General features: G+C 47.7%; 1 protein-coding gene across 1 annotated transcript in view; it reads left to right on the top strand.

Annotated features, from left to right (window-relative positions):
* Positions 1–75: 75 nt before the first annotated feature.
* Positions 76–12,638, top strand: part of LOC126529284 (uncharacterized) — a 43,695-nt gene continuing 31,132 nt past the window's right edge. The window contains exons 1-5 of the mRNA XM_050176884.3: positions 76–502; positions 7,698–7,829; positions 8,372–8,641; positions 10,015–10,481; positions 11,588–11,642. Of these exons, the coding sequence (XP_050032841.1) occupies positions 478–502; positions 7,698–7,829; positions 8,372–8,641; positions 10,015–10,481; positions 11,588–11,642 (949 nt within the window). The 5' untranslated portion in view covers positions 76–477. The remainder of the gene's footprint in view (positions 503–7,697; positions 7,830–8,371; positions 8,642–10,014; positions 10,482–11,587; positions 11,643–12,638) is intronic.

Here is a 12,638-nt window from a genome sequence, read left to right on the forward strand (position 1 = left end):
GCCGTTTGGCAACCGGAAAAATGGTTTCGGTTTATTTTTAGTTGGAGACACGCAGCGCCCAGGTATGCGGTGGCCGAAAAGCGAAGCTCGCGTCAGGCCAGGCCAGCCCCTGCGTGACCCTTGCGCGTCTTCGGTAGGTGCGCTGTGTTGGGCCCGCGCAGAGCTCAAAAGTCGTAGTTTACGTCGAAACTCACGTTTCGGCTCGGGTACATCGCCTCCGCAGCGAAGTACGGGACGTGGAAACGCCCGTAGACGCCGAAACGTGCAGTGGAAAAGCACCGCAGCGTGGGATTACGTCAACGCCGAGAGGGCGGAGCGGTCGACAGGCCACGGCAGCGCGCGATGGCTCGGCGATCGTGGAGGGAAGCTTGAAATCGCTAGCGACGACCTAGCGAATTTATTCTTCACCTTAGTTAGCCGTGGATCCCTGCATTGCTTCGAGCTGGCACGCCAATCGTCGCCGATCGCTTCAGCGGTATGAGTGACTTGAAGGCGGAAATAGGTGCGATTGGTTGCTTTGCATTTTTCTTGCGGTTCTACGTCCGTGCGTTGAAAGCGTCATCAAACGACGCCTACGTGTGTTTGCGTTGTGCTTGGCCGTGACATTTTGCCAGCTGCGACATGCCTCCGCGGTCCGTCTGATGAATGGTGTATTGAACGACGGCGTGTTTACAGTTTGGAAAGCGCGCGTGCTCGCAGTTTCAGACTTCATTTCACTTTCAAACAGAGCGACACTGAAAATGCGAGGATAACGCCAGGAATGTTTTCTTTTGCTTCGTGCCACTTCCCCAAGGGTATAGTCTCCTCCCGTTGCATCGTGTGATCATTTGTGCCATTTTGTTTTGTACTTCCGTAAATGAGAAAAGGCCACTGCTTAGATTGCGGTTCCTTCCACCTGCAAGGTGCGCGACCATCATACTTCGCAGATGGCTAGCACTTTTCTCAGTTTACTGCAAGGCATCAAACACATCTTTTTCGTATAGGATTGATTCTTTTCATCCTGACGGTGAGATTAAATAATCCACTTTGTCATGAGAGCATGCAATAACTTCCAACGTTTATTTGTAACTGTATGCAAGTTTAGTTTTGAATACAGTTCTGCGCCTGTGGTCAAATGTAAAGCGTTTGCTCAGCATAGTTTTTTATGTGTAGACAAACCTGTCCTTCATATGCACTAGCAAGTTCTGACTTGAGCATGTAGGCTGCCAGCATTGGCATTTCAGCAATGAACTTTAACTTTTATGACATAAGCTGGCACGCTGTTGTATAGGTTGACATAACTTCATTCTTTATCGACCCGTCATTGTGGCTGAGTGGCTATAGCATTCTGCTGCTGCGCGTAAAGTCGAGGGTTCAATTCCCAGCCACATTAAAATGGGGGCGCAATGCAAGGACACTTGTGTACTCAGATTCAGTGGTACTTTAGAGAAACCTCGGTGGTTGAAATTCATTGAGAGCCCCTCTACGAAGGCTTTTTAGGATCTTTCTGTTGTGCTGCATCATGAGCATATCATGACATTGCCTGCCTGCTAACATGTCACTGCTAGTCATTCATGTCGCAGAATCTGTGGGAATGTAATGTTTCTCCTTTCTATAGCACAATATCTTAAGACTATACTCCTGCTTGAAGGAGCACTGACACGAAAATTTCTTGCTTGCCTTAGTAGATAGCTGCTGACCTCGTAACCACGGTACAGTACCTCAGTTCCTCTAATGTGCACAGAATTACTAATTATATTTTGATATGAACAGTTCAAGACATGCACATGGCTTTGCGGCATAGGTTGTTCTGTGCCAAACTTCTCTCTAGATCACGAAAATCTGAAGTGGTGGTTGCATGTCAGTCAGCCTGCTACAGTTGTTTCAAGCCTCACCATGACTGTTGTGCTGTATGTCAGGCATGCACCACATCGACCATTCTTTCATCCTTTACGCACAGGATAAATGTTGTTTATTTGTTATTTTATTTACAAAATACTGCTGGCCAATTTTGCATGGGCAAATCAGGACTGGGAGGGAGCATTGTATCCAGGCAAACAAGATATAGTGCTTGTTAACAGTAAATACATAATACCCACATAGTACTATTATACATAATACTCAGGGGAAAGGAATCAAAGCACACGTGTGCTTGTAGGCAGATAAATGAGTGAAAACAACCAGAGGTCGCTTAAGCAATAAATGCTACAGGTAAAAAGAATATCAAGCAATGCCCATACACTCTTTGATAAAAATGTGTGGTAAATGATTCCAATCTGTTACTGTTCTGGGAAAGAAAAGTGCTTGCAAGTATTTGTGCGTGTGAATACAGGGGCTAAAATTTGAAAATGCCTATGCCTGGTATTCTCAGTTTGCAACAGTTGCAGATAAGCAGTGGGATTGAGCCGAAGGGCATGGTGCTGTAGGTATAAAAGAAATTTCACTCTGGCAAGTTTTCTGCTTGTTTCAAGAGTGACTATGTTATCAGTTTTTGCCAGGTGTCTCAGGTATCAAGCGCCAGTTGTAATGCAAATATGTTTGCGTTCTGCTGTGCTGTCGCTTCTCTCAAATAGCAGTGCACCTTTCTCACCTTCTCTCGCCTACTTTCTTGGTGGGTACCTAATGTGCTCGGATTGTGGTGGACTTGATCTCTGCGTGACCGGCTTGTGACCCCGCATGACCACGACCTCTGGTTTTCGTGACGTATGATGGACTATAGCTCAGCATGCCCGAGGTCATTCTCCATTTGGTACACTTTTGGAGTAGGTTGCATTCAAAGATGGTGTAATCAGTTGGTTGCTGCACATGTGAGGAAATGAGCCCTCGTGCCATGATACCCTGTTCATATTACAAAAGGCACACAATACAAAAGGCACACAATACAAAGGACTACAGCTGAACATTTACTGAAACTTGTACGCAAAGAAAAAAACAGTAGTGGGACATTGAAAATCACACCTGTGTCAGCTGGGCTACGATATTGTAGCGATGCCTTTTCCGATACGGCGCTTTTCGCATTAGTGAGTGGTCAGGAGACGTTTCGCCCAGGGCGGAATGTTGAATGCTGCCTCCCACGAACGTGAAGAGCGCCAGAAGGCATTAGCATAGAGAAAAGGCATCACTAAAAAATCATGGCCCTGGATGTTCCCACTCTATCACCCTTAGAAAGCGCTTATGAACCATGAAAGCAACATGACTAAAACGGGTTGAAGCTTCGTGTGGCTTACAGCTTGAATTCGCTGTCATGCTGCACTAGAAAGGCATGCCTAGCATACAAGTTACCTTACGCTACCATAGTTACTTGAAAGTAGCTTAAACGCAAATGTAGGTTGACCTCTGTATGTTGAAAAATTATGCAGTCGAAACCGAATATATCGAATCTGAAGGGAATCACAAAAAAGTTTGATATATAGGTAACTGATATATAAAAAAAACAATATTATACAGAAATTTTCAAGAGGATTTTACAGCTGTTTGTTCTACACAATATATCCGGGTTTGACTGTAATGTGAATATAGGTCGACCCATATTTTTTTAGAAAAGCTTTGAACATGGCGCACATTTATTTGCCGTAAGCTCGGCTACTAAATCTCACTAGTTGATGCCACAAGCTGCATCCTTGTTGGAAGTGCCAGAGAAGTTGTCGGTTGCTTTGCAGGCGTCCTTGCCACTCTAAACGGTGTCGTCATTGGTGCTGTCAAGTGCATTGAATATGCAGCATTGCATAAAGCCAGACTGGCTTTATGGCAGGCACTAAGGAAGAACTTTGTTAAGCTGGCAACTTTGCTAGCTTTGGTCATGAATATAAGTAGATGGCTAATCTTGCGTAACATTTATGAAAAAGTTTACCTATATTCGAATAAATACGGTGGTTGAATACGATAGACCTCAGGCTCATGTTCTGTGATTATGGTTACACCAAATAACTTGTATTTCTGTCAGCTTCGAAACTCTTGCTTCATAATTATGGTCGCGCTAAATAAGTTGAATTTCTGTCAGCTTCAAAGTACATCTGAAATGTTTACAAGGCAGGATCACTTTAAACTTACTATGCTCATGCAGCCTAGTGTTGAGGCTGGGACTCGTTTGGCCCGAGTAATATTCGACACCAAAAGACTTGTCCTTTCTTTTATGCACTTTCTCCAAAAAAATGGGATGGTGGGGGGTTCTTGAGCTTAGTGCACTCTGCAAGGATATGTGCTAGAGTGCCTTTTGACCGTCTGCAAAATGGGCACGAAGTGTCATGCTCTGTTGGGAACATCTTGTGCAAGAGCACGGGATGCGCTAGCGACCCCGCTTGCGTGCGTCGCACGATCATTTGCTGCATTCGGCTGAGTTGCGGATGCAGACGGGGAAGCCTACATCTGTCGCTTCTGTACATTTGCGTGATTTCTTTGTAACTTGTCACGGGGTGCGGTAGCTCTGGCTCGTCCTCAGCCCGAATTGACAGTTCTCGGGCGTAGTGGTCGGCGAGTGCGTTGCCTTCCACTTGCAAGTGAGCCGGGACCCACATGAGCTCAACGGCCCGTCCCGGTGATTTGCTTTTGGTGAGGATCGCTAGTGCCGCGGGAGAGATGTTCCCCTTGCGGTAGCTTGCGTAGGCGGTCTGTGACCACGGTCCTCACTCTTGGTTGTGCGAGGGCCACGGCCACTTCTTCTGCTTCGGCTGTATTCGTCGTCCGTATCGACGCGCCTGTGACCAGTTTATCGATGGTGGTGACGACCGCCGTTGCTCTGGTTCCGTGCTTGGGAAGCGAGGCGTACGCGTAGAGAACCTCGGGGTCCTCTTCCAGCTGTCGAGCCAGTGCCTTGGCCCGCGCAGAGCATCTCTCGTCGTTCCTCCCTGGCTGCATGTTCCGGGGGAGGGGCTTGGTCTTAATAATGTCTCTCCACGTTGTGGGGAGCGGCTCCGTTGTCGGTTTCTGTTCAATTTGCCATCCTATCTTGCGTAGGACGGCCCGACCATGCTCTGTCCGGCTCAGCCTTACTCTCTGGTGGGATAGGTGTGCTTCCACCAGCTCTTCCAACGTGTTGTGGGCACCCATTTCCAGCAGCTTTTGCGTTGACGAGTAGACTGGGATGCCCATGGCGTGTTTGACTGCTTTCCTTATCGTCGTGTTCAGCGTCTCGCGGTTCACCTTCGCAAGCTGGAGGTACGGGGCGGAGTATGTTACGCATGACACGACGAATGCCTGCACCAGGCGCAGTGTGTCTTCTTCTTTGATTCCTCTGTTCCGGTTGGTGACTCTCCGGATCATGCTCAGGACTTGCTCTGATGTGGTCTTGATTTTGTTGACGGCTGCGTGTGCCTTGCCGTCACTGCGCAACAGCAGGCCCAGTATCCGGATCTGCTGCGTTGGCTTGATCTCTGTGCCATCGATGGTGAGGGTTATGTTTGGCGGCGGCTCTTTCTTTGGTCTTCCGGGCTGTACCATGAGCAGCTCCGATTTCTGTGGAGCGCAGCTCAGGTCGCAGGTCGTGGCATACTCGTGGACGGTCGTTGCTGCTCTCTGCAGGGCTTCCTCCTCCCAGGCATCGGACACCGCGCGGTTCGTCCACACCGTTATTTCATCACCATAGAACGCGTGGTCCACGCCCTCGATCTGATTGAGTAGTTTAGGCAGGGCCAGGAGTGCTAGGTTGAAAAGCAGAGGCGACAGGACAGACCCTTGTGGGGTACTCCTGTCTCCGAGCTCCACAGGCTCTGCCTGTTAATTTCCTATCCGGATAGTTGCTGTTCTATTGGTTAGGAAATCTTTAATATAGCCGTAGGTCTTGTGGCCACACCCCGTCTTGCGCAGGTTCTCGAGCACGCTGGCGTGGGACACGTTGTCGAAGGCCCCCTTGAGGTCCAAAGCCAGTATACCCCGGGGCGCGTGCCTCGTTGCTCTTTTAATCACAAGTTCGTGTAATTGGATCAGGACGTCTTGGGTGCTCAGGTGCTGGCGGAATCCATACATGGTCGCCGGCATCTGATTTGTCTCGTCCAGGTGTGCTTGAAGTCTTCTGAGAACCATGCGTTCCATGACCTTGCCCACACAGGACGTGAGCGAGATAGGGCGGATGTTCTCGATCGTCAGAGGTTTGCCGGGTTTAGGTATGAACCGTACCTCGGCCTCTTTTCATTCTGCGGGCAACTTCGAGCTTTCCCAGGTTCTGTTGATGTGACCCAGGAGCCCGCGTGCCGCCGCATCACTCATGTTATTGAGCAGCTTGTATATAATGGTATCCGTTCCGGGTGCGCTCGTCTTATTACTTTCGTCTATGGCTGTTAATAACTCCGTGATGGTGAACGGTTCATCCAATGCCGGATTTTCCGGTCCCCCATACTCCTCCGGTATCGGAAATCGCCCTCTCTCCGTCTTGAGGTAGATCGCCTTGAGGTCTTCAATGAGCCTTTGGCTGTTGCCATCGTAAGCGTTCAGAACTTTGGTGAGGTTGCGGTTGGTTGCGGTCTTGCTGCTCAACGGGTCGATCATGTGTCTGAGCAGGCACCAGGTCTTGCGTGCCGACAGCTTTCCCTGCAGACCGTCGCACGTACTCATCCAGTTCTCTCGGCACAGCCTTGTTCCGTATTCAGCGATCTGTTTGTTGAGGAACGCGATGCGTTTGACGAGCTTCTTGTTTCGACATTGACGCTTCCATCTTTGCGTGAGCGAGTGCCGTGCCGGCCACATGTGTGCTAGTTCGGCGTCGACGAAGGGCGTCTGCATTGTTGTCACAACTTCTTGAGTAAATCTGTCGAGCGCGATCTTTTGTTCTTGCGCCCATTCTGCGTACGTTTGATGTCTGCCCTCCTCCGCGTTTTTTCCGGAGGTCTCGTTTTCTTCGTCTGTGTGCTTGCGCTTTCGGTCCCAGTCGGCGATCCGGGCTTTGCTGAGGGCTGCCCGGAACCTTGGTCCCTTGATCGTTACACTTATGATGCTGTGGTCGGAGCCCAGGTCTACGTCTTCGTTCCGCCAGGCCACTTCTAGGGAGCCCGCCATCCACGACAGGTCCGGGGTGGTGTCCCTGTTGATGCTGTTTCCCTTTCGGGTGACGACGCCCGGTTCATTAAGGAGCGCCATTTCTTGGTCCTCCATTGCCTTTGCTAGAGCCTTGCCTCGTTTAGATTGGCTTAGATTGGACAGCGAACATCCATACAAGCATCCATACATCTTCACTAAAACTGTTTGCACATTGGTAGCAGAGGTCCAAGCAAAAGTGTCTCTAGATGTATGTGGCACTTTTTAAGCATCATTATTATCAGTGCTTTTGCTCTCCTGCTTTTATTGGGCGAACTTAGGGCCCAGAAAGACAGGCAATGCTCAAATCAGAACATTAGACATGCCTAAGTTTCCAGTCACAGAATCTAATCCTGCAGGTCGAGTTCGTCTGCAGTTCGCACGTCTTACCACACGTTGCCGACTAATCATTGCTGCTCACATATTTTAGAGAATGCAAAGCACTAATCGCGATGTGTGCACAATCTGATCGGGCATTGCTCGGCTGGAAAATGGGCAAAAACGTTCGAGAAATTTCTCACACTGTAGGCGAGTCTTTTGCCGTGCGACACCATGACAACAGTTGTACTAAGGTGGGCTTCATGATCAGATTGTGGTTTAGGCATGCAATAACTCCTCCCAGTTATTGGGTGGAGTTATTCAATAAAATTTCTATTACCCGAGTTTCTGAAGTCCCTTCTTTGTACTCACGTTCCTCGTTCTTCAAAATGCAGCGTGCCTGGAACTTGTCAATAAGATCATCGTACAATGCCAGCTACCTCACCCTCGGATTGGCAAGCTCTCGGCCCTCTCCCATCAGCTGGTTCTCATGCTGTTCAGGGCCTGCTGTGGCCTCGAAGTGCCAGGTGGGAATACACGCCACCGAAAGCCGAGAGGGTTGGCTGGTTGGTTGGCAGGGACTCTGAAAGGAAACGCGGAGTTAACCTGGATTGTTAGGTTATCTTCCTAGAAACTGTGCTGTGTTTGTTCTAAGCAGAGGTGACTTGCATTTGCACTGTAATACGAATATTCAAATAGAAGGCCACTGGAGCAAGGTGATTGTGTCAGGAAGTAAAATGTTGCATGTATGTCTTCTTAAAACATGTATCTGAGCACATCACATTTTTCACCACTTCTGAAAGCACCTTTTTATGTGCACTTGAGTACAACTAACAATAACAAACGGGACAGGTCCAAGAAGCTCCGCGTACGTACATGCAGCGGCTACAATAACTGTTTCAAAGAAGGGCTAAAAAAAAGTAGCTGCTTTCCTGAAACCAAACCAAACAATACAGTACTCTGAAAAAGGTTGTTCACAGTAGCGATTCCCGGTCACTAATCAAGAGCGGTGAAACACCAACAAAATCAAGCCGGGCCATACAGTTGGGGTGACGAAATATTTTTGCAGGGCTCATCGAAAACCCACGGACTCGTGAGGAAGAAGCGTTGAACGTGCAGGCAGCTCTCAACATACTTGTGGATCGCGTGCTGCTGACATCTCTGCCACACATCGACGGCCGCGATGTCGTTGCGTGCAACCCGCACGTCGTGTTGGACCTGCTCGAGATTCTCGTTGGATGTCTCGACATGCAGGGAGCCTCCTCGTCGTCTATGTCTTCGACGCTTTCGTCACCGGACTCGTCACTTCCTGCATCCTCCTCAGAACGGGGTGTACGCCGTACGTTTTCTTCTGCTCCAATTTTTGCTTTGCCCTTTGAGCTCCCAGGCCTGACACATACAGCATGCCACAAAAGTGTGTGGGACGTTGGGTTTGTGAAAAAGCTGAATTCCCGTGGAGCGGGAGTGGCATAGCCTCGAACTTAAATGTGTCGATCTGTAGTAACTTTTGTCATCTGCCCAGTTATCCATCAGTGAGTCAAATGAAATCGGATGCCTGTTGAGGTAGTTAACGTGGGTATTGTGGACACATTTAAGTCTAGAATTGAATGTATGTATTCATGATAGCAGATACAGTGACGATCATTGCTTTTTGATTGTTGTCTGCCTTCTGTTCTTTTCCCCCCAGTGTCTCATTTTGGCTTCATTACTATGTACTTGTTATACTCATTCACTATTGTTCACTATACTCACTCACTATAATTATGTTTTTCAATGCTAATCTTGTATCGATTCTCGCTTTCATTGAGACAGCTTTGGTGACAGTTTTTTATTCTGTTATATTATGTAACAATGCAACGGTTGCCTTGGCCCCTGCGCATGTGGCCGGTCATTTCTGCTTTTTAGCAAGTAAATTAGAAGTACTGTTCTTTAACAGAGCATAAATTCAACCCACGTCCCGTAAACCTTTCTGGCCAGCTGTACTCGTCCTCGTGGCTTGTTTAAGGGTCACCAGAGTTGTGTTGTAGTGCTCGTCCAGAGGGCGCCACTTTCCTTTTTTGCCGGCGCACGGTTTTTTTAATTATCACACACGGGAATATCTGGTGCCACTATCTAGCCAAGTTTCTCAGTGGGCACTGTGTCGCCATAAGAATGCTGGGGTGTGGGTGGCTTGGCTTGTCTTGAAGGTGACTTGGGGCTAAAACATAGTCATGACTGTGCAAATAAAGTTTTCTTAGAATTAAATTTCAGGAAAAATTCATACTTAACCTGTAATACATCTTCAATTAATGTTTAATGTTTACTTTTGTACAGTACTAGTGATGACAACAAATATGTGCTATTGAAACCGACGCATATTGAATGCGCACTTTGTCATCTTTCCTCCAGCTCCAGCAGCCCACTGACGCTGTGTAGTCGTGTAGCTACACAACCAGACACGAGTGCCTCATGTTCTGAGAGAAGCTTTCTTTCATAATAATACGGAAGAAAACAGCATTTTACATATTGTTTTGGTAGACACTAGCACCATTGTAGGAGGGAGCGACATGGTGCACCCCCCCCATGCTTCCCGCTGGTGCTATGGGCTGGGAGAAATGAGTGCGGCATGCTCCCTACGGGCAGCAAGAAATGCATCTGACGCCGGATGTTCTGGTGGAAGCTTGCTTTCGCATATCTCTCCAACCTTGCCTGTGCTCTACCTTTTCTATCCAGGTAAAGCTTGCCACCATTGCGGTGCCAACGGCACCGTAATGAGCCACTCGACGCCTCAAGAGTCGTACTCGGAGGATTCAGAGTCCCTTTACAGTGAGGCCTCCTGCTTCCTCTGCGACTACGTCGCTGCCAAAGCACGCAGTGCGGCTGCTCGTTCCACGTCACGTGCCTTTCCCGAGTGCCCGCCACGAAATCTGCCCAGCTCAGATACGCCATCTCCCCCATTGAGCTATGTGACGACGGAATCCGGTCTAGATGACGTCGACGCGAAGAGGTTTGCAGACGGTGCCTCGGGTTACGGTAGGCCGAAGACCGCTTTGGAGGGTAGGAGGCAGGGAAGTCCGTACTGGCTTCGTGGCACACCAAAGCTGGAAAACTCGGAGTCGACGGAATCCGACACCAGCGTGGAGGAGAGGCTGAAGGCTACTCTGGCAGAGCTGAGGCGGCGGTTGGCGGAAGTCGACAAGGTGTGTGTCTTTTTTCTTGAGTAGAAATTATTTAATGTAAACAGCACACCAATGGAAAGGACAACATAGAGAAAACATAAAACAAGCACTGTCTTTCAAGTGGAAGTTTATGTAGAAAAACATGCTAATATACAAATGGCAAACTTAGAACAAATAAAGAAAAGGCCTCCTAAAGTGACATGAACAAAAACAAAAACATAAAAGGCTCAAGTGCCATCCAATAAAAATTGGTTCTTTCGTAGAAATCAAAGCTTGGCATTGTTGAAGCCTGGTTTGGACACAAGTTCTCGTGTTTTACTTAAGTCGTTCTCTTTTGTTTCTGTGCTGCTTAAAATGCATAACCTTTAGTTTTCTCACTTCACCATGCTTCTACTGTTAATTGAAATTGTGCATTTCGGGAAAGACTTTGTGCTTACATGACAAAGGGGTTACTGACTGGGGCATCTGTTGACTGTGATGTCTTGCTGGTCACAAAGTTACAAGTGTGTTTCGCAGCAACATTTTGTTGGGGGCAGAATGCAAGAGTGTTTGTGCACTCAAATTTAGGCACACGTTAGAGGACTTTGGGCGATCAAAATTTTGCCTGGGATGTAAAGCCCCGTAAATCAATAATCTGCCAACAAAAAGGTCAGTCCCACGATGATGCATACTTGATTTAAAGGGGCACTGCATAAATTTTTGAGCGCGGTAAGAAAACGTTTTCAATCTCTAGACAATGTTGCCGCGAACATGCGAGCCAAGATTTATACCGCTGCATGTAGCCCGCATTCTTGCATGACCAGCTAAGATTGCAGTACTTGCATATGCACGCTAAAGGCATGAATCAAAAGAATAATTAGTATAACCTCGTAATTAAGGAGCACATTGGCAACTCTCCTGCAATTTCAGCTCTCTGCCACTGCCACTTTAGGCCAGCAAAAATAATTTTATTTAAAGCTCTCTGCTTTTACCAATCTGAGGATGTTGTTGCTAGAACACCCATTTTCTCTTTGTGTGTGTTTGCGAGTGGTGGGTATGAACAGGAATTCAAGGTATACTGGAGTATAACTCTTCATTTGTTGCAATGAGATTTCCTCTATTTTTTTTTTTCTTTTTCTCTTTACTAGCGCGCTGATGAAGACAGGCCACTGCGCAAGCGATCACGTCCGGTAAAGAAGTCAGGTACAGTTCTTTTGCTACTTCCTCAGTGCTTTACATCCTTCAGGATGGTGCCATTACCTTGAACATGCAGTCAGTAGTAGACAAGATACGATAAGGCAAAAATGCCATCTTTTCTTATGTGCTGCGGTTGACGCATGCAGCACGAGTGGGGATAGTTTCGACACCAAGGCAAGGGGAACATCAAAAAGAGTGTTGATTGATTATCAAGTAAAACAGATGCTGTTCATAATCATCATCATGACAGGCCTAATGATGATAATAGTGATGATGGGGACAGCTTAAGTATCCAAGCAAGGAATGTTTCCTTTCTGCAATGCTTTCTATGGAATAACTGTTTCATGTATTACAACCAAAACTTGTGAAGGTAAGGTTGTGTCAAATTTGCACATTTATATGCGCACCTTTGCGGGCATCCAGTGTGGGGCACACCATGTTCTGGTTGTGAGCGCAATAGGTGCACTGCAGCTGCTGGTTGCAGAAACCTGTCACATTGCTTGTACTGTGGTAAATAGGTCAGGACCTGCGGCATCTTTTGTGTCCCTGACATAAATGTTTGCCTTGTGGTCGCCTTCTCGCGGTGCTGCACCGGTAGTCACCTTGACCACCGCACTGTTCCGAGGATACAAGCCCCTCAGGGGGACGATCAATTCAGCCGCATGTGTTGCGTGTATCCGAAAGCGGACGCTCATTCAGGCTCCACTGGGAGATAGACAGAGCACCGCAGGGGAAGGCCCAGAGTACAAAGAAGGCATTTATTTACGACTAGTTTGGCATTGACTACCATAAAAACCGGACTATAGGTCAGACTGGAATATAGGTCAATCCCCCAACTAACGAATTCTAAAAATGAAAAAAATCTTTTTCAATGGAAACAGTACCGAAAGACGTGACACCCTTACCTTGAAACAAATGTGACTCAGCGGGTTGCACAATTGTGACAGTATTTATTTAAATGCTGCTCGCATGTGGGGCAGAGTTCTGACTGGTGTGGTTTAA

This window comes from Dermacentor andersoni, chromosome 8 (genome assembly GCF_023375885.2).
Source record: "Dermacentor andersoni chromosome 8, qqDerAnde1_hic_scaffold, whole genome shotgun sequence".
In the NCBI taxonomy this organism is placed as follows: domain Eukaryota; kingdom Metazoa; phylum Arthropoda; class Arachnida; order Ixodida; family Ixodidae; genus Dermacentor; species Dermacentor andersoni.